Source organism: Melospiza melodia, chromosome 5 (assembly GCF_035770615.1).
Source record: "Melospiza melodia melodia isolate bMelMel2 chromosome 5, bMelMel2.pri, whole genome shotgun sequence".
NCBI classification, from domain to species: Eukaryota; Metazoa; Chordata; class Aves; order Passeriformes; family Passerellidae; genus Melospiza; species Melospiza melodia.
In genome coordinates, this window is record NC_086198.1 from 19,976,924 (window position 1) to 20,000,262 (window position 23,339).

The 23,339-nt window shown below is 44.7% G+C and overlaps 2 protein-coding genes across 3 annotated transcripts in view; both read right to left on the bottom strand.

Annotated features, from left to right (window-relative positions):
* The window catches only part of SLC20A2 (solute carrier family 20 member 2), a 56,880-nt gene extending 41,800 nt beyond the window's left edge, over positions 1–15,080 (bottom strand). The window contains exon 1 of one of the 2 annotated variants that reach the window (XM_063156493.1): positions 14,861–15,080. The gene's annotated coding sequence lies outside the window, so the exon portion shown is untranslated. Of the gene's footprint in view, positions 1–12,128; positions 12,148–14,860 lie in introns of those variants that run through there. The other variant, XM_063156495.1, reaches the window with a different exon arrangement.
* A 504-nt stretch (positions 15,081–15,584) lies between these two features.
* Positions 15,585–18,082, bottom strand: SMIM19 (small integral membrane protein 19). Its single transcript, XM_063156498.1, has 3 exons — positions 17,907–18,082; positions 17,653–17,777; positions 15,585–16,491 (listed from the first exon to the last, which is right to left on the bottom strand). Exons 1-3 carry the CDS (start codon positions 18,080–18,082, stop codon positions 16,421–16,423), a joined length of 372 nt encoding a protein of 123 aa, XP_063012568.1. The 3' UTR covers positions 15,585–16,420.
* Between the last annotated feature and the right edge of the window lie 5,257 nt (positions 18,083–23,339).

The window sequence follows — 23,339 nt, forward strand, 5'->3', positions numbered from 1 at the left end:
GTGAGCCAGCCCTGGGAAATGAAAGGGAGGAACCCACAAGTGGAATTGCTGGAGGCCAAGGCTGGCACAGAGGCTGACACAGGCTCCGGGTGCTGTGTGGCCTGGGAGAGCCATGCTGACTCCAGCCCCTACCACAGCACAAGCCCATGTCCAGCCAGGAGGAGTTCAAAGGCAGCAAAGCAATGCTGAAGGAGCAAGGCTTTGGCCAGTGCTGATTCAAGCTGGGAATGGTCCATTCCCAGTTAATGCTGGGAACTGGACTTGCATTGCCTGTGATTCCAGCCGACTGACCAGAGACTGGGGCACACTCATGTCCATACTAAGACCAAGGAAAAGGGTGAGCTGCTGTTCAGAGCCACCCTGAGCTTAATCTTCCCCTCCCCAGTCCCATATCCCAAGCAGTCAGCATGGGCACAGTACTATAAAAGCCCTGGCTACTGCTGACAACTCAAGGAGCATTATACTGAAATACTAACAGACCTGTACTGACTTTACACAGAACATAAAAACTGCCCATTGAACACTCCTGTGGCAATCCAAAAATATGCATTTTGCAAATTCAGAGGCATATGTAAAGATGCCTTTGGTGAAAAGCCAGAGTGTGGTTGCCAACATTGCCAAAAATCAACAATGCAAATTTTTCAGATAAAGGAAACCTGACACGTCCAGCCCCAGATTGCCTGCCATTTCCATTTCAGTTTGGGTTTCAGAGAACAACCACTGTGGAGCCTTCTGTTTGAGCCAGAAGAGATGGCTGGAGCTCCCCTGAGTCCAGCAACCCCCTCTCTTCAAACAGAGCTGCAGGAGTGAGTGGCTATCAACATGCCAAACCACACCGGCTGGCTCTCACTGCCGACCTCCAGAATCGCTGTGGCCCACAGGACAGAAGACCAAGCACTCCTGATCTAGCTGAATGTCAAAAGGAGAAAAGGATTGGGGCTATAACCAAACAGAGGACGGATAACACTCACAGAGGTGTCAACCAGGGTTATGGGAGTAAATGGAATAGATTAAGCCAGTAAACTCTGGCAATGGAAATTTTGCTGCTTCTTTTTCCCTATGAGCATTGCAGTAATAGAGATATAAAGGGGGAAACAGCAATGAAAGCTGTGACCTTGGCTTCATTTCACAGGAACCAGAGCCAAATATTCGTGCTTACGCTGCCTGGCTATCGTGCAGAGCTTGGCATCTGCCAATTAATAGGCCTGTTGCCCCCTCAAAGCCCAACAGCTGCTGATCTCTGTTCTTGAGTCCATGTAATATCCACATCTGTCTGCTGCAGCCTTTGCTGCTAAAGGCATGAGGAGCATGATGGGGAAGCAAATATCTTGAGTTCCACCTACCAGGCAACATTAACCTGCTGGTAGCTTCACTGTAGATTGAACAAAGAAGTGCCCAACAGACTTGTGACATGGGCTACAGATTAAATCACTGTCAATGAAGAGTGTCCCACAGCTGGGTTCTTGGCTTAGCAAACACCTCCAAGAGGGCTTACTAAGGGTGTGTAGTCATATGAAGCAGGCTGAGAAAAGTTAGGCTTTATCTCTCATGGAAGGCCAGGGAGCAAACCCAGTGGTCCAGTGCCAATGTCCAGGTGGAGCACCAAGAGTCTTCCTAAAGGTTTGGGCAAGATAACAGGACACACGGACTGATGAGCGTATTCATCCTCCAAAAGAGCTTGAACAACTAAAATTTCTCTGCTTGACACACAGGCTGCAGGGAAGAGGAAGGTATTAGGCAGCAGAATGTATCTGAGCACTTGGCACCAGCAAACAGGGCCGGTGGCCTCTGTGCCTCATCCTCAGGGTAAGGCATTCCTAGCTAAGCCGTGATGACGACACTGACGCATCTCAGAAGCCCCATGGCTGCCCAGAGAAGACGAGATACAATGGATGCCACTGAGAGGTCAGGAATAGCAAAGGGGATTCCATGAGGAACCTTCCCTTCTTCCCTGCCTGCCGGTGTGAGAACCAGAGCTGGCCATGCCAGGATCCTGCTGTGGCCACCGTGGCTCAGGCTGGGACTTCTCTGGACTATGCATCCCCCGCGCAGAAAATGGCCAACCCAAAAATGGGAGTGGCACTGACACAGACCTCTCTGCTCCACACAAGCGCTGTGAGAAGAGCCACACCACTCCAAAGAAGGGTGTAAATTCCAGAATTAGCTGAAAAAATCAAGCAGAAAAAGAGAAAATAACCCCCAAAAATAAATAAAATTAAGTCTATGGCAGCCACGCATGACAATAACACCATGTCAAGAGTCCTCTGAAATATGGAAGAACCTCTGAAATATGGAAGAAAAAATGGCAGAGCACATTTCTTGCAAGACCTGGAAGGGAACAAGGTCTATCTCTGTCATACTGATAAGGAAAATTTACCCACTGTTATCCGTAAAACAAACAAGCAAGTAGATAATCATATAAACAAGGAACACTGAATACACAGGCAAAAAAAATATAAAGTATTTTTTCCTTTAAGGAAGTAATCAAGGAATCTATAATTAATTCAAAAATGGTTTCTTTTCACCAAGACCTTCAGAAGTCACATAAATAATTTCCTCTTCCATCTCTTCTACACATAAATTAAAAAGGGGAAAATTAATTGTGCCATCTCTTCAACTATCAATCAGTTTCTCCACTTTGAATTAAACAGATATTTAATTAAATCAAATTAATAAAATTATGTGAGGAAAAGAGTTGCTCTGAAACAGTGGAATATATTACTCCCAAAATGGGCTTAATACTTCAATCAACACTGTTTCCAAGCCTTTAACCAGATATCTTTCACAATTTGATTTTTTCTTTAAAACTTCAGCAGACATGAATATATCTTAATCACTTAATTTAGTACTAATAGCTAAATAGATTACAATAAATTTGGGTTATATTACAAGTTTGTTTCTTTCAAATCCAAAGTACTATGGGTTTACAAGAAAAATAATACTTTTCAGTTTAAAAAATTCCTCAATTATGCAAAAAGTATTTTCCATTCTCTAAAGCAATCCAGAACCTGGACTGTATTATTCACTAATGTACTTTCCATCTGGGATACACTGGTGCACTAATCATATGTGAAATTCAGGGGTACAAAGACCATTCTCTATCTACTTGCAAACACTATCATCAATTACTGAAAAATCTATTTAAAATTGGAAAAAAATTACAAACTCATCTACTGGCTACTCTAATCCTGGGATTCTGTTTTGACTGAGATTCTCTAAGGTTTATTTAGAAAACAGATTAATTGCACAAACTCAAATGCACAGTTCCCCATCAATAAAGTCTTCCACAAGAACATGCAGGAGCCCACGCTGAGTGTGCCTGATGGGCAAACACCATGAAAGGAGTAATGCTGGCAGAAACACTAGGTGAACACAGGGGTGCAGGTAACACGAAGAAAACAAATGTGCAGATTTACTTGTTCCAGTCAACAACAGTAGCTAAAGTTTATTGAGTTTAGTTTCAGCAGCTAAAAATCCATGAAAACATTATTATATGATACAGACAATACTATCCCATATTCAAATTTCTATCAAAGTAATAAAATAGGCTAGGATTTTCTCACAGTCATTGCAATTTACTTACCAATTAGTAATTACAATAAACCCTATTTTAAAATGTAAATATTATAAAGTGCAAATAGTTTTTGTATCCCATTGTGATGTAGCAGCTCAATTATATGGAAATATCTAAGTAAAGAGACTGAAAAAATCTAACTGGAAAAATACAACTACAAAAATAGCTGGACACATTCTCAGCCACTGTCTCTCAACTGTTCCCCTTATATCCACTGTAAAACTATTTCCAACACACTAATCACATCTATTCGGAAGAAACTAAAATTATATGATTTCAAACTATTTTCATTTAAAAAAATGGTCCTTTAACAACTGCTTTTACTCTTCTATCTAATTATATACTCTTAAAGGCCAAATATTCAGTCAGTATACAAAAATAACCATAGCCTTTTATTAAGGATAAGACACCAGATAGGAGTTCATAAGAAAAATAAAGATGTTCTTTGCCTGCCACTACCACCAATACTTTTCAATACAGGAAAACACATTTACTTTTAAAATTTTAAATACGTATACATCAAAGTCTTAATTACTTTGTATCAGAGACTTACTACAATCAAATCTGTTCACAGCATCATGAAGTTGTTGGACTGCATGGCCAGTATTTCCTTCACGGCAGGAAGAGATACTTCACGGCACAGCCAAGATGCTCAAAAACTCTCTCTCCAAAAAGCTCTCTCCTGACTAAAAAATCTGCACTTATAACCCTACAACCCTGGCAAGAAATCTTACCTAGAACATTTTTCTGACCAACGTCAGATAGAAAAGATAAAATTGATTGATATTTGATTCTGGCATCTGTCTAAGGACACCATAAGAACAATACATTATAAGGTTACTCAAATCATAGGGCTAGCACTATTTTTTTTCTTTTACCTATGCACCTGTCGTCATACTTTCTATGCAAAGGCTGTTTATTAAACTTGAGCAAAACCCCTAACTTCCTATTCTGTAATGGTCTGAGCTTTTCCATATTCAATGTATGTTTCAACAAGAAAAACCCCAAATTGATTTCAAGTACAAAGCAGCAGCTATCTCATCCACAAATGAAAACTACAGCGATGTTCTGCTCTTCCTAAAACAAGCTTGAAGCCACGATTATATTAAAGACACAGATGTGAGGGCATTTTTCAATTTCCAAACAGACATGCAAACAAAGTATTACAGTTCAGGGGTGCAGGTAAATGAATAAGCAAGAAAACTACGTGACGTTTGTGCAGCGTCCTCTCAAATCCTGCAATCCCTTCTAGAAAGTCTGGGTCTACATCTCCCTCTTCTTTACTCATGTTCTTCTCGCATGGCTTGGTCTCAGAAACTTTCCATGCCTGTAACGGAAACTTGAGCCAACTTCTTAAATGTATGATTTCTTCATCTCCACTCATCATCCACTTCTGTTTCTGAGAAGCTCCTCATCATGACACCTGTATCTCAAGAAGCAAAACAGGAAACATCACAGGGATGAAGCAATGAAAGATGAATAATAATATGCCTCTGTGTCTTTAATAAAATCCCAACTTTCATTCAAGTTCCTTTTAGGAAATCAGAGTTCCTTTCACAAGTGCAAAGCTTACAAACCTAGTTTGGCAAAACATCGCGTGCCAAAAACGGGGTAACCAATCTCCCAATCTGCATCTCTGATCCTGACACCATGAGCAGGAGAAATCCTGCACCAGCTAGCCTTACACACTGTGGAAAATATGACCTGGTGCCAAGCTTGCAGAACTAGTCTGCGGCAGCCAGCTCAACTAAAAGAAACTGCTGACCCATCTGCTGACTTACCCGCTACTGAAAACAATGCCGGTTATCTTTACCCAGCACTCACTTGTCCAAGTAGAGCTCTAGCCCACAAGTTAGATTAAAAGCAAAGATGTGAGTAAGCCTCTCCTCTGCTTTTCCCATTGCTCCCTAATCTGCACAACTTCCATAGCACACAGTTTGTGGTTTTATACACTTATCAGGTACAAGAGAAGACAAAGTTTTCTCTGTGTTACAGCAGCTTAACTACTAGGTGACAACGGCCTAAGGTATTTTCAACCTGTCATAAAACTTGGCATTGGGGTAGAGGACACTTGCCTGTTTCTGCCATCCAAAACTTGGGGTCAAGCAGGCCCAAAGCCAAGAGCAGCACTGTTTAGAGTCTAACAACAAAACAGCAAAGGGATGACTCATCTGCAAAATGGAGACACAACCCTCTTGTGTCCAAAGCTGCAGCTTAAACCATCTGCCTGCTTTACAGTTTTGCCTGAATGCTGAATAAGGGGGTACAGGAGAATTATTTCTGCAGCCTCCCCAGCCATGAAGCCTTCAGAGCAGATAAGGAGGCACCAAAACCATTCTGCCAGCCAGTTCTCAGTGAAACAGAAGCATGAAAGCCATTTTATCTCTCCCTTTTAGGGTTAAGGCCACATTTAAATAAACATTAGCATCAAAACCTCTTTGTACTAGAAGCAGAGCAGACCTTACATCTTATCAGCTATCACCGAAACTTCTCAGAATTCCACATCTCATCTAAAATCCTTCTTTATTCTGCAAAAACAGTTGACAGCAGCATGCTCCATATGCATGAATCAGAAAGACAGTGTAGTCCTTCCTCAACTCCTCCCTGTGAAACAGGGCTCATTTTGGCTTTCTTACAGCAGAAATGAGGGACAGCTGTAGGGACAGAGTCCCACCAGAGCACAAAGTTTTGGCTTTACTTCTTGCACATCACAGTTGAGAAGATAACTGAGCCTTAGTCAAAGCAAGAAACCCTCTGAGAGCACTCTGGGAATTGCAGAAAAAACACCTTTTAAGTAACTGGACAGAAAAGTATTTGCTGTGCTGGGATTACATGTCAAAGAAAAACACATATTCCCCCAATTCTGAACTCTTGATTGAGTCCTTACCCTCAGAAGTGCTCAGAAGGCAAAGTCTTGAAAGCTTGCGCCTCAGTGATCATGCCTGCTACTGAGACATGCTACTGCTACTCAGGAAAGGTTAACTATCACAGATTTCAAGAGCTTAAAAGCTTTCAAAAGCAATAAAGCTGAGGCAGTCACAAATGTCCAGCTGTCAGGACATCCAGAATTATTTTATAATATATATACCATTCAATTATTTTACACCACAGTGATTCTTAATCTTTTATCATGATGATCACTGTATACAAGAAGCAGAAATCATAATTTTACTGTTCCATAGTCATCATAACTCCATATTGTGTCTGAGCAGCAGAAATTAACTGAGGACAAGCAATTCAATCTATTATTGACATCTTCACTTGTTAATCAAATGCCTACAGTCAGCTTACACACCATACAGACTACAAGACATCCAGGCTGCTGACTGTTGCATGCAGAAAGAGAACTGCAGGAAAAGGTTAACAGTTGTCCATAAGATCTGATGCTGGCTGCCACCTGAAACAACCGAGGAATTTTCAGTTTTCTTTTGAAGAGACAATTTACTGGCAGGCTGGTGCTTCTAACTTTGATCTTCCTTCCTTCCAACACCAGCAGAAGCTCAGTAACAGAAGTTCTGAAGCTTTGTAGCTCAGTAACAAAACACAGAAACCTCCCAGAATGTTAACTCAATTACAGTATTTTGGCAAGGAAATCTTCCCCTTGTACCTTGGGGAAAATCTGAAAAGATTAAACAGTGCATGTTTTAAAAGTACACACACCTCAATTATTTGGTGTAGCTTTTCATTCACCTGATTGCTTTGAGAGAAAAAACTCTTCAGTAACTTGCTTGAAAGACTGAAAGTGTTCCTTGTTTCCCAAAGAAACAATGGTTATACAACCACACCGATTGTTCCATGCACAGAAATGTAAACTATAAGGCCAATTTCAACCTAATCTCATGCAAAAGTTAGGAGATTTCAGAAGTGCTCAATTCCTACAGCAGGCTTGCAAAAGTAAGCAACCAAGGCAGTCTCCTGAGCAAAAGGTCTGGTTCTCAAACATCAGGGAGACAGCACACTTTGATTAAATATACCCAAGAACTAACTACAAGGCAGTGAGAAGCTGCTCAGGCACTGTGCTGTGGGGAAAATCAGGGATGCTAACAGCACTGCTGTGTAATGGAAAGAGAGAAAGAAGGAAAAATGTGTAAGGCACTGCAGTGCCACCAAAACCAAGAGAGCTGCAGGAAAGATTTATCTTCACTAGTTCAGCTGCTCACAGAGCTACCTTTGAATCTGTGGAGCAATACAGCAATGCCTTAAGAGCCCATCACATCTTCCATCTCTACGTGGCCTGCTGCTGACATGTCAACAGGCAATTCTCAGGATTCATTAAAGGCACTTGGACAACAGCTGTCCTGTTTCGCCAATGGGAAACTGGAAAAGCAGACATACACTGCAGCACAGGTGGCCTCAGAAACCCCCCCTCCTCCCCCCCAAAAAATATGCTTTTCAAGCCCTTCAACAAGATCCTACCCAGGCACTGGCACGACAGGTCACACTGCTGGTCTGTTTTTCTGAGAATCCTGCCTCCTGTGATCAGGACCAGATGCTACAGAAGGTAGAACAGTTCAGGTAGTGAGCAATGATGTAATTCCCCCAAAAGGGAAATTCCTTCCTGACCTCATCAATAAGGATGAAGGTTTATGTGCTTAATTTATTTTTAATCCCATTTACAGCAACTCTGGACATTGTCATTATACATATAAATGCCCAAGTCTGCTTGGAATCCGAGTAAACTTTTGCTCTCAGTAATATTGTGTGGTGTGTATTTATGCCTAATGTCATTTAAATATCCCTTTGTTCTTGCACTATGGGAACTACTATAACCATTAACCACCTCTGTTCCCCTTCCAAGAGCTCCAGCCTGCCTTGCACCATAAATTTCCATGCCACACTATGCCCTGTGACAGGACACAATCTGAGGATCTTCAAGGAAACTACTGAGCAACTTCTATTAGACATCTAGCAACATTCAAGCTACACTTCTGGGATCTGCAGGAAAGTTGGCAGTTGCACCAAGATTTCAGCAGGCTCTCCCTTCTTCTAGAGCTTGCAAGCTCACTTTCATGTCGTTTTCCACTCCAGGGATGCCACTCTTATAAGCAAGATGTTTTGCTCTATGTTGTGCACTTTGAAACCCTCCTTCAAGATTCTGATACATTTACTTAGAACAGAGGGCTGTACAGGAACCTCTCTGAGCAAAGAACTGCCCTCTCATCTCCATACCTGAACAAAGAATAACAGGGCCAAACCATGCAACACCAATCCTATTTTGCTCTTGGCTGATGTTCTTGTGGGCTGCAGGTTCCCCTGTGCAATAACTTTAGCCTGTGTTGCTACTTTAGTTCCTTATGGATGAGCTCATGGCACATTCATCATGATTATTGTGCCAAGTACTTATTAAAGCTCCAGTGCTCTCTGCTGTTTCTGCTCACACAATGTATGCATCAACGTATAAAGCCACACCTTCATTCAACAAAAGCTTGGTGGGGAAAAAATATATATATATGCAAGCAGCAGACAAGAAAGGGAGACTCTTAAAGCACACTTGAAGTTCTGGATCCTCATGTCTCCCCAAAACCTGCTTTCAGTCATTACTTGGGCTGCATTTTCTTCTCCAAGCCTTTGAAGCTAAAACTTTGGACTCCAGGCCACAGGTTCTCAGTCCGAAAGCCTTCAGGAAAGAAAGAGAGAAAGGCTGGTATCTCATGGGAAGATGGCCTCCCAAGGAGATGACAGAGTTTTTACAGCATCTGTGAGAAATACCACACAGTCATCACTGTTTGACCACAAATGTTGTGATTATGGGATTGGAACTGGTGAGTTATGGTAAGAGAATACTTCTTTGCCTCAACCAAAATGAAAATTATACTGTTTCAACTCTCTTTGGAACAACCTTCAGGCAAGCAAGGGGGTGAGAGAAAAAGCCTGTTCCAGCTTATGGTTCAGAAACAAATGAAGTTCTTTAATGATCAAAATAGCACTAACAGAACTGGTAAAAGGCCCCACTTTGTCAACAGTTACCTCATTAAATAATCCAAACACTTGCAACTTTTTTCTCTATTTGAGTATCAGAGACTGATTAGTCAATAAAGTGACAGGTCTCATAATGGCAGTAAAATTGTCCTTTCATGTATTTCTCAAAGACCTCTTCGTGCTGTTTAATAGCTACAGAGGTATTAGAAACTCTGTTTCAGAGCAAGGATCTTGACCGTTTCTTTGCAAGAGGCCACAAACGTTTTCCTGTCCTTCAGTCTCACATGTGTAAAGACAATATACTGAGCTGGGTACTTGTACAATGTCTTAGGCAATGCTGAAAGAGTGGTCCAAGCCACAAGGCTCAGAGCACTGCCATACCAGCACCGCCAGGGCCTCGGATCAGCCAGCGAGCGGTTTGCCCTTGGCCTTCCAGAATGTGCTGAGGTTGAAAGGGAAGACAATAATGATACAGAACAATTCTCCCATCAGCAGTGGCAAAAGTAATCTCAGAGGCACAGAGTGCAATGCTTTCACCACTTTGGGGTCATTACTGACTTTGAAGTCAAAAAGAAGTGATATTTTCTGTTTGTCACACACAGAAGCAGACTTTGGGTAAGGAGACTTTTTTAACAGACTCAAGTCAGGTATTTTTGGTTGCTAGAATTCTGAATCTGTTGTGATAAAATTAGCTTTAAATAAATGTACAATACAAGCAGTACATACTTTGCCTAAGAAAAAACCTGCTGGCCACTTACAGATCATGTGAGCCCAGTTATTTAGCTGAGCTAAAAACATCAATTATTCCGAGCCTTATCTGACTGTAGATTTGGATCTGTTTAACAACAGCACTGCCACATATCAAAACGCATGACAACCCACAGCTCTTTACTAAAGCAATGAAAAGTTCCTGCAAACAATGGTTGCTGCCATTTAACAACACAGTCATGAAGAAAAGAGGTAAGAGGGAAAAACCTGCACCTTTTCCTCTATCTGAAAAGAAAAAGCAACTCTCCCTCTTCTGTCAGTCCACCCTTGCTTCCATATTACAGCAGAAAGAAATGGGCTGCCTTCAACTACCACTCCCTGATGTTCACCAACCAAAGCTATGGAAGATGATAATCTCATTTTTTTTCCCCTTTGCAAGGTTTTCATCAACCAGTACAAATTCTGCTCTGTTCTTTCAACCAATGTCACAGAACCTGGCTCTGTACTGCTTATCACCATGATCCAAGCAACAGCAAAATAGTCACTCAAACATACCTAGTGCTCAGTGCTGGGTAAAGTTCACAGCAGCTGTCTGAGTCCCAGAAAGACATCTGAGAGAAGCGCCATAAATAACGACATCACATGGAGTCTCCCATTGCACAACCCACATACATCTTCCCTGCTCAGGAATTCACGCCTCGCACCCTTCGCTGTCACTCAAGAGCATATTACAAACCATGTTTCCAAGATGATCCAGAGGATATTTTGGAAAGTAATACAGCCCTCCTGTTGGCTGAGTCTTTTCAAAATACCTGTTCTACTCCATTACGAAAATGACAAATGTTGCTACCATCTTATCAAACCATGGTCTTTCTCAGGAGCAAGCTGTAGATCCACCTGTGCATTTTATACATCATGGATATCCAAAACCAGTTCCAGCAGGTCTGACAGCCTGGCAGAAACTGAAGGGGACTACTCCTTCACAGACTCAGGATCTAAGTTCTTCTTCAGATATGCAAATGTGAAGTATTTTCTCAGACTACAGTTTCAGTAAACCCCAAATCTGAACAGCCCCTTTTCAAGATTAATTTATTTCACTGCTAGATTAAAATTAAACCAAATTCTCTTAAAATACCTCATTCCTAGGCATTTGCAAGGAGAGAATCACTTTTTGAAACAGTGCCTAGATATAATTTTATAAAAATGAGGCTTTTTTTCCTGGAGTTTTGCCACAAATTGCCTTTGAGGGCTTGGTTCAGAAATTCCAAAGTTAGTTTATTGTTTTTCATATTGAGAACTAATTCCTTTTAGCAATTCTGTTAATCTTGGAGTTTGAAGTTATTTTTATTAAAGTAACGCCCAGAGTTTATATATTCCATAAAAAGATCAGGAATTATTTTTATTAAAGTAACACCCAAAGCTTAGGCATTCCTTTCAAAAATAAGGCAAAGCACCTTCATTCTTAAAAAGGTTCTTAGTCTTTTCAACGCAAACACAAATTTCACAAAGACAGCTGAGCACTGCGAAGTTTTATCAGCCATTTTTTATCAGAGACTTGAGGAAAAAAGTAATTAAGGCAGGATTTTTCTATTTTTCTGCCTAAAAAAATCATGATCCTTTTGCTCCAAAGAGTACATGTGTCTTTTTTTTTTTCTTCCCTTCTTGCCTTCTGTTACAGAAGAAGCAGCACTGGTTTCCACTCCCTGATGTCAGATTTCTCAGGAGACGTTTGTGCTGGCTCGGGGCTGCTCTGCCAGCAGTCAGTACCTCTGGTCATCCTCTGTACCTCTCCCTCAGCCAGCAGGGAGGCCTCTCGACCCGGGCAATGCCAGCTTCTGGTGGAGCTTGTTAGACTACAAAAATCTGGATCATAGCCCTTAACTCTTATGCCACAACAGATGCGGGGCTGCAAAGTGAAGGCTCTTACCTCCATTCTCGAGGGCCTGAGGCACTGAAACCTTCTGCTCCTCAGCGGCACCCCTGTCTCAAGGACAGGACCGAGTGCTGCCTTTCGTTTGCATGACTACGTTAATAAACAACACCCAGGCTCCTCACCATGACTAAAGCACAGTTTAATTGTTTGGAGGGGAAAGGGAACGCCTTTTGATCACTGCTTCTGATCTGGAGCATAAGCAACCACGACTGAAGACTCCCCTTTGTCAGCAAGCCTCCTCCAATTGCTGTTGCTCTTTAGGCATAACAGGCCGAAGACATCATGGATTTAATAACACGTTTTCTAACAATGCACTGCTTCCCTGTTGAAGAAGGCACGCAATGACAATTTTCAATTTCTTTAATGCAGAAATTAGGGCTGGGACAAAATCTTTTCAATTCCTCCAAAAGAGATGTTAAGTTGCAACATCCCCACCTTGCTCCCTGCAGCGTGTGTAATTTCAGCTTGCTCAATAGCATGGGCACTCCTGAGTTCAGGAAGACTTTAAAAGGAGCGATTAAAGCTCACGGAAGTAAGCTAACATGAATAAACTGCCCAGGCAACAGGAAAACATTCCAGAGCCCTGTGCTGTCACCAGGCTTTTGGCCAATGCTGCTTAATCATATATGCAAAACATAAATTACAGAAAGATTCATCACTGGTTAGAATATTCATAATTAATAATTTTGCATTGCACTGAAGAAGCTTCCCTTCAAACTGTCCTCAGACAAAAGCACTGCGATCTTCTCTCCATTCTCAGAGTTTCTACCGGCATCATTAGTACTAGTGGTACAGCAAAGGCTTCCTCTGCGGGCCTTAACAATGGGTCAGGCAGTTTTGGAAGGAAAGTTTGAGGGCAAGTTTAGGACCAATCACACATCACTCTGCTGAAATTCCTAAATCCTGTGGCTGGCTATAAGGCATCATGGCAGCTGCTGCAAGACACGTTCTCCTCTGGGCTCGGCTTGCACATACCAGCTCATACTATCCGGGCATGTAACACTGGACTGAAACTCGAAATGCTCGTGGCACAAGGGAGGAAATTTTCACTACAAGGCCTTCAGAGTTTAAAACGTCCTCTTTAAACACAGACATACTCATAGCTTAAATATTTAAGACCCTCTTGAGCCTTGTCACAGAACTTATAGAGCTGTATCAAAATCCTTTGATGTGTGCAGTGCTGAGTAAAAAACCTAGCCAGCCACATTTTGGGTTACGAGGAGAGAGATGACTTTTCCACCACTTAACAGAAGATTATAGTTTTCACATAAGATTATAGAGGTATGGTTGTAATGCCATCTGAAGAATGCGTTTACAAAGATCTGACATTCAGCAGCTCACATGGAGACAACAGAGTGGTCAGACTCTCAAAAATCTTGGAGTTATAATTGAGAGCAACTTGTTAATGATTTTCTGCAGTATCTTACAGATGTAAAGTTTTAACTGCTTAGAAAGCCTTTCCTCACATGCTTCATGTGATCAGACACCACTCAATCTACACAGCGTAATAGCTTTTAAAGCATTATTGGGGAAGCTAGAAACAGTTCCCTCTGTACAGCATTCTCAAAAATAAATGTAACTGAAGATAACTTTGGCCCAATTTTTTGTTAGGTCATAACTTTCCCCATCCAGCACATCCAAAGTTCTGCATTAACTAAGTTCCATGAGAGTCTGAGAATCTGCTCCTGTGCATGCCTATAAGCCTGACTACTGAAAATGGATGCATAAAAAAATCTATTGTCTCTCTACCCTATCTGCCTTTGCTTTTTTGGAATCATGAATTAACAGGTAAAAATCAGTGCAGATATTTGAAGTAAAATTTCAAAAGCTGACTACACCTTCTGTCCCAACACATACTTGTACTGTACAGCTGAAAACATAAACCCCCCTGCAGAACAGGGTATAGTTTCACCGGGACAGAACTCCCGTGGCTGCACTTGCCGGGAAAGCAAACCACGCTGCCCTTCGCTCATGGCTCAAGCAGCACACTTCGAACACCCTAGCACAGGCAAAAGGCACGGGCCCTAGAAAACCTTTTGCTTTTGCTACTTCTCCTTACAAGCCTTTTGTTCTGGACAAGTAAGTCTGAGATGCTCCTGCCACCGCCCCAGGTCCATGATTACAAACGAAGCCGCACGCTGCTCCAGATTTCGAAGCCCTTCACGTTGCTTTCAGCTGAGCTGAGAGGCAAACCGTGAACTGATTATCTGCAGCTCGAAAGGAGGCTGTGCCGGGAAAGCGGCAGGGCGCGGGTTCATTCTCCGCCACGCCGCTCCACTGAAGCGAGCGGAGCCGCACCGGGGCTGCGGCGGGCTGCGGCGCCGGCCGAGATGCGCCATTGGGAAGGCTCCGTTCCCTGCCTGCCCGCCGGGTGGGCAGGGCCGGTGGGAAGGAGGGACGGCTCAGCTGTCCCGACCGCCACGAGCCCCCGTGCCGGGACATCGCCGCGGCGCGAACCCGGGCACGGGACACGCGGGGAGCGCTCCCGCGGAGGACGGAGCGGAGCGCTCCCGCGGAGGACGGCGGTGCCGGCCCGGCGGCGGCACCAAGCCCTCCCGCGGGAATGGAGCGGGACTCGGACACCCCTTCCCCGCCCCCGACCGTGCTTTCTCCTCGGGCGGCCCCTTCCCACCTCGCCACGGCCCCCGGCGAGGCGCCCTTGCCCTCCCCTCGGCGCGGACGGGCGCGGGGGGCGGCGGGGGCTCGGGCGGCGCGGCCCCACTCACCGCCCGGCGGGCGCCTCCGGCCTCCGAGCAGCAGCAGCGGCGGTGGCGGCGGCAGCAGCGGGAGCCGGCGCGTCCCGGAGACGGAAGCGCGGGAGGAAGTGAGGTCGCGCCAAGGGGAAACGGCGAGGTTTCCGGGAGGTGGAGGGGGATGCGGACCGGAGATTTCCCCTGCGCCCGGGGAGCTCTGCTGGGCGTGGATCTCTGTGCCTCGTAAACCCCGCCGTGACGGGGACGCGCTGCGGAGCGGGGTCATCACAGGGGCACAGTAACGTGGGGAGGACGCGGCTCCGGCCGCCCCGGGGCTCCGCGCCCTCCCCGCTCCCCGCGCCCGCCAGCCCTCGGCCCCGCGCAGCGACCCCGCTGTTTTCCGCGGTTCCTTACAGCAAGGAAGCTGTCACAGGGAGCCACCCTTCACCCAAAGGAGCCTTTCCATGGGGCAAACCTTCTGCCACTGTCAGTTCCGCCCGGGTGACGTTTTACAGTCCCTACAGACACTGAAGTACAGATCACTTCAATATAGTAAAATTTTGGTGCTCAAAGCCAAGTTTCTTAATATCCAAATGTAACCGCAGTGGTGCTCACCACTGCTCCAGGGCTTAATAGATTTCAGAGCAAAACAGGTGAGAACCTCTGGACATAAACACCCAGCGCTGTGCTGGTTGTTCATCATTCGGCCAACTCACCTTGTGTAACCTTAGGAATTACAGCATGATACATCTTCAAATAGTTTTCATGATTAGATGCTTTTATTAAAAAGTAATTTCTGCAGAATCCTTTCAATTAACTGATTTTGAGATTTACCTAGAAAGAAAAAGTAACTGCAGTGTGAAGTCTCTTTTGGACAAGCTATGACCTGCTTATACTGATTTTTACAGACAGACCCATTCTTTACAGCAATTTGAGTGAATTAAGCTAACCACCTTTGCTATTAACATTAGAGTAGTGGCTTTAAGTGTCTTCTGGATGTGTAGTTCACTGTGTATGTCTCAAAGTTTCTCCAGGAAAGGTTCACAGTATTGCATACACAACTCCCAAATAAACAGAGAGCAGAACTTTTCCACACTACCACCTGACACTCTGGGCTCTCAGAGCTTCACCTTCACCAGGCAGTACGGCCACAGTGCCTTCAGTCACACTTACTGACTGCATTCAGCAAATTCAACAACCATCACCAAGGAACACAAGGCTTTCCAGGCAGACAGGTACTGCCTCGCTTTCTCCAGGGTGCTGTTGCCAGAGAAGGTAGGAGCTGATTTCCAAGGTGCTAGCAGAGAGAAATAGTTTCAGACATTGCTAAGACTGCACTTCCCTGCCCTCGTGTTCCTCTGAGCAGGTCTGCCCTGTGCTGGGTACTTTCATGCTGAATGTTCCAGTGGGCACTCGCTTTACCGCACGAGGGCTCAGAGAAAAGCGACTAAGAACAAACTTTTAGGGACAGTCCCCTCCCTTTCCCCCTTGCCTTCAGCTGTGTGTCAATTAAAAAGCATTGAAAATAGCTCCACATTGACTCTTAAAATCAGCACTGGATATATGTCCTGAGTTCCTACAGAACTGTGGGCTTCATTCCACTGAGAGCTGTACGCTTTCAGTCTGTTTTGGTGGCTGCTGCTGCTGCTGTTCATACTTCCTTGCTGAAAAAAAGAAACACCAATCAACACTGATTATACAATTTATTTTATATTATTATTACTATTATTGTATTATTTATTACATACATGTATATATATGTACATATTTATGTTTATATATATTCATGTAACTATGACAATAATCAAGAAACAGACGTAACATCAGAGAACCTCATTTCAGCCACACAAGGGGAAGTTTCAGTCACCATGTGGAACTTCACCTTATAAATGCTGAACAGTAGAGTCATAGCAAAATGTCAGTGAATCAATGGCAGAGAACTATGATTCCATTCAGGTCCTTTTATTAAAATAAAAATAAATAAAATTAAAGGCTATGGCTTCAGAAGTTTTATTACTGATGACGTGAACAGCTCAACAGTCACAAGGCTGATGTGGCACATTTCTCACCTCCTCCACAATATACAAGCCACAAGCTAACAATTACACTGACTTCAAAATTAATCTGGTTAGCAAGGCAAAGGGAGATCAAAGAGCTGTGTGCAGTGGTACAAACACCATCAGCAAATGCCAGCACGCATTCCACTGTAGGAAGAACATCCAATTTTGTTCCTACAGAATGCAATGGCCTGATGTAAGAATCTTTATATCAAGTCTTTGCATTTAAAAGGTGGTTTCAGATCACTAAGGGGTTTTTTGCGGTATTTCCTCTAGGCATACATGTACGGCAGGTGTGAAGCAAGGTTGTGTTTCTCTGAATTGGACCACTGGAATATCACAGGCTTGGGGCTCTTTCCTGCCTCCATCCTGACCTTCAGCATTGAGATCCGAGCAGCAACACTTGTTGGTACAGTAAAATTCTAATTAATTTTCAATTTATGTGGTTGTCTTACTCATCATTCCACAGTCCTCTCAACTTTTACAAGTCCGCCCACATTTTCACAACATCCAGACCTTCCTAGCTCCTTCAAAGTGTAACATAGGAATCGTTTTGACATTTGCTTTAGGACGATTGCACAGCCGCTCCCTCTCTCCGCACTTCCTCACGCAGCAGTCCTGCGGCCCCGGCTGCGGCCGAGCCCCCGCTCCTCACAGGGCGCCACAGCACCGGGGGCGTTCCCGCTGCACCAGCCTCCAGGCCGCCCCTTTAGGCACGGCCCCCAGCAGCCCTCAGGCCCGGGGGATCCCCGTTTCCCTCCGACTTACCGATGGAGTACATCTCCAGCTGCTGCCGCAGGCGGATCTTCTTCATGCTGTCGTAGAAGTTGGGCTCGGGCGGCGTCTCGGCGGCCGGGGGCAGGGTGAAGATGCGCATGATCCTCCTCTTGTTCCTGCAGCAGGAGGGAGTGGGGCACGGCGATGAGGGCACGGCGGTGAGGGCGCGGCGCTGAGGGCGGGCGCCCCTCCACGTGCGGGCCCCGCGGGAGCCCCCGCCCCGCCCCGCCCGGGCCGCCTCTCACCGCCGCGCGTAGACGAGGAGGGCGAGGCTGGCCAGCACCACCAGCAGGTACACGTTGGTGGCCTCGTTCCACGCCTCGTGCACCGAGTAGTCGATGGCGCCGCCGTCGCCCAGCGCCGCCGAGGCGCCGCCGCCGCCCGCCCCGCCAGCCCCCGCTGCCGCCGCTGCCGCCGCCATGGGGAGCGCGGCCGGCAGGGGCGAACCCGGCCCCGGGAAGTGACGTCAGGGCGGTGCCGGGCGCCATGGCGGGGGGGCGCCGAGGGGCGGCGAGCACCGTGATTAGCGCTGACAATACACTGTGCCGGGGAACGCTAATGCCTCTGTTGGCCAAAGTGTATACGCAGGAAAAAATTGTGATAGTCGGCGCGCCGGGCTTGTGGGACGCCACCCAGCACCTGAGCTTGTGCACTGTGAAATTAATCAGAGAATCAGTGAGGTTGGAAAAGAGCTCTGAGGCCATCGAGTCCAACCCGTGAGCGAACACCACCTTGTCAAGCAGACCATGGCACCGAGTGCCACGTCCAGCCTCTCCTTAAACACCTCGGGGAGGGTGACTCTGCCACCTCCCTGGGCAGCCCATTCCAGTGTCAAATCACCCTTCCTGTGAAGAAATTCCTCCTAATGTCCAACCTAAACCTCTGCTGGCGCAACTTAAAACCACGCCCTGTCACTTGTCACCATGGTGAAAAGGCCGACCCTCACCCGGGTACAGGCTCCTTTCAGGGAGCTGTAGAGAGAATAAGCGATTTCTCTTTCAGGTGTGTAATTACTGGCTTGTTGCACGCCGGGTAACAAATCAAATTTTTCTGGACTGTCCCTGAGGCCCTGGGGTGCCTTTCCACACTTTCTTTCTTTTCTTTCATCCCACATCTCCAGGTACCAGACCCTTGGGGAGAGGACATGCACAGGGGACCGCTTCTCTCCCAGGGGCACCGGAGATATAACAAGACAAGTCCCTTGGCTTTGCCGTGCCAGTGTCAAGGGAAAGCCGCAGCTGGATGTGGGGCCAGGAGACGTGGATTCAGCAGCTCCAGGAGCCTGGCAGGCAAGGAGTCAGGTGGCAGGGCTGGTGCTTTTTCAGTGGAATTGTGTGGAATGCAGTGCGTGGTGTCAAAAATAAAGAAGAGGTTCATATTGTCGTGAGCTCTTGCTTTTCACATAGGAACTAAATGTGACAGTTTATATTTGTCAAAATAGAAAAACTCCCATTGCCAAAAATCACAACTCTAGGATTATGCTTTGGCAGAGCAAGTGTTTCAGCTCAGAACCTGGAAAAGTTTTCTGAACTGCTTACTGAGATGCAGGTAAACTAGGCTGCTCTAACACTCACACACACACACACACACACAGACTTTTTCCCTAATGGCTGATGTGGAATGTTTGAGCTACATGACAGCTTAGTTGTGCTTTTCACTACAGCCTTCTGCTTCTTTCTATCCACCTCTGCCTCTGATACTTCCTTTTGCCATAGCTTCCTTCAGATACTAGAACTGTTTTGGGGTATGTGCTTGTGTTATGGTTATCCATCTTCACCCTTTTATAAGACAATAAAGGGGAAAAACCCAGGTATTTCTAGGGTGTGATTTATTTAACCTGTGTCAAACATTCAGAATCATGCCTCCTGTGCCTGGGAAATCTCTGATCCCTTACTGAATGCAAGGAGTCTAGACACCTCATTTGGATGGCACTTGCTTTGCAGATGTCTAATCAGCTTGAGGAAACTCTATCCTTTGGGGACCTGTGTTCTCACTGTGAGATGTTCCAAGTCTTTCTCTTTCCATGGTATGGAACAGATTCATTTTAAGAGGCCTTGGATCAGGACATAAAAGAATATGAGTGAAAATGACAATATAAAAAAAAAACCAACCTAAGGCACTGGTGTCATGAGAAAAGTTCCTTGCCCCACATGGTGTGGGAAAGGAGGATAGAATAGCAATTAGACATAATTCTAGGTCATTAAATTGGGATGGCACCCATGCACAGAACTGTGGAAACCACTGAGAGAAATTTTTTAAAAAGTCACTTATGCAACAACACAGAAGACATTTAATGAAGCATGGTTTCAGAGGGATTTTAAGCAGTTTCCTGTGAAGTTGAGGCTTTTTGTTTGCTTTTCTAGTATGTTGAACTTCTCTGCTAACAAGCCTGACAAGAAAGCGCCACACATCTTTGAAGAAAAGTGGAAAGAACAAATGTTAGTAACTTTGGTGCTCTTTGTCGTGCATTACTGTCTCTAGACCTCAGCTGAGATCAGGCTCCCTTGGATGGGGAGGAGAGAAGCTGTATTTAAGCTGTAACTAAAGGCACGCTTTGTATTAACCCTGCAGCTCGCTCTGGACAAGCTGGGAAGGAACTGGGACACCCCAGGACCCTGCCCACAGCCTCCCATGCAGAGGGAACCAAGGCCTGCATCCACAGAGCATGAGCTCAGGTCCTGGCATCTCCTCTGCAGCCTCCAGCACAGAGAAACAGACTGCCTCGCTCAGCATTGCCCAGTTCATTGGATTTAATGAAATGCTTGATTTCTGACTTTGATTATCCACCTGCCCCCAACCTAAAAGACGGGCAGAGACAGATTTTCTGCTTCCACATACCCCTCTGAATTTAGTAAATGTGAATCAATGGATAGGACAGGGTTAGATTGAGGAGCACAACAGCTGGTGCTGCCCTGAGTGTGACAGCCTAGCAAACCTGAAGAAAAGGGGGGATCTTCCCCCTATTTGACTGTAGAAATAGGAGTTCTGGGAGTGCAGGCCTTCTACATGACTTCCTTGAAGAATCTGGCCCAAACAGCATGGGACTCTTACAGGTTAGCTTGCCTCGTACACTGTTATTTCCTTTTAGATCTTGGGCTTTTGTTTCAGTCTTGGGCTCCTAAAGCACGTTCAGAAGTGGGAATACAAGCTGCTCTTGAATTCAGTCAGAGCACAGTCAGTCCTTGCAGTTGCAATTTTGTGTGAGAAGTTGTGTTACCTGTCCATGTAGGTTAGGCAGCACATTTATTTGTGCCTTGGATGAGGCAGGATGGGATGACCAATAATGGTGCATGCTGTTCATGCATGAGGACAAAAGTTGTTTTATATTTTCTCGTACAAAAGCTGCATGTAGGGAAAGGACTGTCAGTTTGTGCTGTGCTTTTATAGCATCTGACCTACAGGATCCTGGCTCATGACCAAAGCCTGTAGGCACCAAATAATATGTAATGATAATATATGGCACTGGCAAAAGCTAAACATAGTTAATGGAGACCCAAGCTTAGTGGCCAGATTTCCAACGTTACAGGCAAACAAGCCTGGAGGGTTTCATTTAGTTAGACACAGCACCCTACTCTCCCTTCATACTAGGAATGAGCTCTTACGGAGAAAAACACTTAAAAATCACAACTTTTATGGAGACTTTGTTCATTCCATGAAGAAATCCAGAATGTACTTGATAAAAGTACTCACTTCAGTCTCATAGATTTATCAAGAGAATTGCTGAAAAGGGTCTTCCAGCTTTACAGGGAAAGAATTCACTTTCCAAAAGTCATTAGCAACTACTAGAAATTTGACTGAGAGCTACTGAATATTATGAGTTTTGAAAATCCGGTTACTGCATATCCAAAATGTGAATGCTGAAACAGTGAGCTTGGTCTTTTAAAAATTATAGCCAAAGAACATGTGTGTGTGTGTGTGTGTGTGTGTGTCTATATATAAATACATCTTTTTTAATGCATTTTGAGTTACCCAGAGCTAAACAGAATAAAAAATTGCTGATATGTAAATATCACTGTAATGTAAATATATTCACCATTTAACCCTGATAAATACTGGATTGTAGACTTCTGAACAGAGACTGACAATTATTGGAAACCTTGTGGTCATCTCAAGTATACAGTGCCTCAATTAAAATAAAACCACAAAATCCTTTTCCTTTTTTAAAAGTACCCTGTAGCATATAATTTATTTGGTTGGACTCTACAAATATACAATTATATCATGCCAGAAGAACTTGAGAACCACTTTTTTCTTGTTCCCAGGGTCTCTTGACTGTTGGTAAGACGTTACAGTCATAATGATAGAATCGGTTTACAGTTGCATATTCTGCCAAATAGCTCACAAATTATATTTGGCAAACACCACTGCCTCTGTTTCACAAAGATAATGATCTGATGTTTTGTTTATGTGGAAAGGAAAATATTATTTAAGAGATTGTGACAGAATTTAAAAAAACTTTGTGCGGTATTCACAACATGTGATACATTTAAAAGTTACCACTCTATTAAATACAGAGTAACACAGATTTTCAACTGATCCTTCAAAAAAAAAAAAAATCAAACAAATGTTCAATTAAATACATTGTGTCCATTTTATTTCCTCCGTATTTACCCAGACCTACACAACAATACAAACAAGTTGCCATGAAGGCTGCTCACCCCAAGAGGATTTAGTGTTATAGGAGTGCTTTCAGGATGGATTCTGAAATCCATAGTACAAAATGGGAAATGCTCCATCAGACTTGACCCCCCAGAAGTGTGCAGCCAGCAGGCAATCTAGAAAGGGAATCAGCATAACCTTGACACTGCTATTCTTTGGGTGGCTCTGAGGAGAAAATGAAAGGAGCAGTGGGTTTGAACTGAATCTGGGACTCTGCTCTGAGACAGAGACCTCTGAGGTGGTTTCCATTCTATAACCTGCAGTACAAACCTGCCTGGTAAAAGCTAAACTCTAGTAGGAAATCCACTGGGAATTTGTTTTGGCAACAGCATTGGGCCAAGGATAGAGTGCACCACAGCAGTAGTGGGCCCTGACTCAGCTGCCACCCGCAGCCAGACTGTCAGCAGGCTCAGCTAGCATGGCCCCAGTGTCCTGCTCTCCTCCTCTGCTAGCACAGCAGTGTCCCAGCAGAGCTCAGTCTGGGAACCAGGGGCCATTTCTCGAGTCTGGGAGAGGGCTTCTGCTCTGATTCTTTGTCTAGCAGCTGGGTGGGTGAAATACGCTGTGGGACTGCTGCAGGGATGGCAGAGGAGGCATTGCCCAAAAGAGAAGGGTAAAGTGGTTACACTAACCTCAGCAAAAGGGTTGCTCTGACCCTTGGAAAGGGGCCAGACCCAGGGCCTTCATCTTGATAATGACAGCAAATAAAAGCCCTGGAATGACTGGGATCATATCTGCCTTGGCACTGATTACCTAGGGTGGTTTGGGGAACCTCCTCTGAAGTTTTCTGAAGGAGATAAGCATCAATCACTGTCCTTCTTGTGTGACCTGCATCGTTGTGCAGTTTCTTTGACTGGCTTTTTGGGATGGAAGAAGAGTAATACAATAAGAAACAAGAAAATGATCATTGCCAGAGAAGCATTTTTTGTGGGAAAGGAATGTGGGACACTTGATCAGAGCTTGAGATAAGAACCAGCAGCTGTTGTTGAGGTTAGGCAGAACTGTGGCAGTGGTCTTAG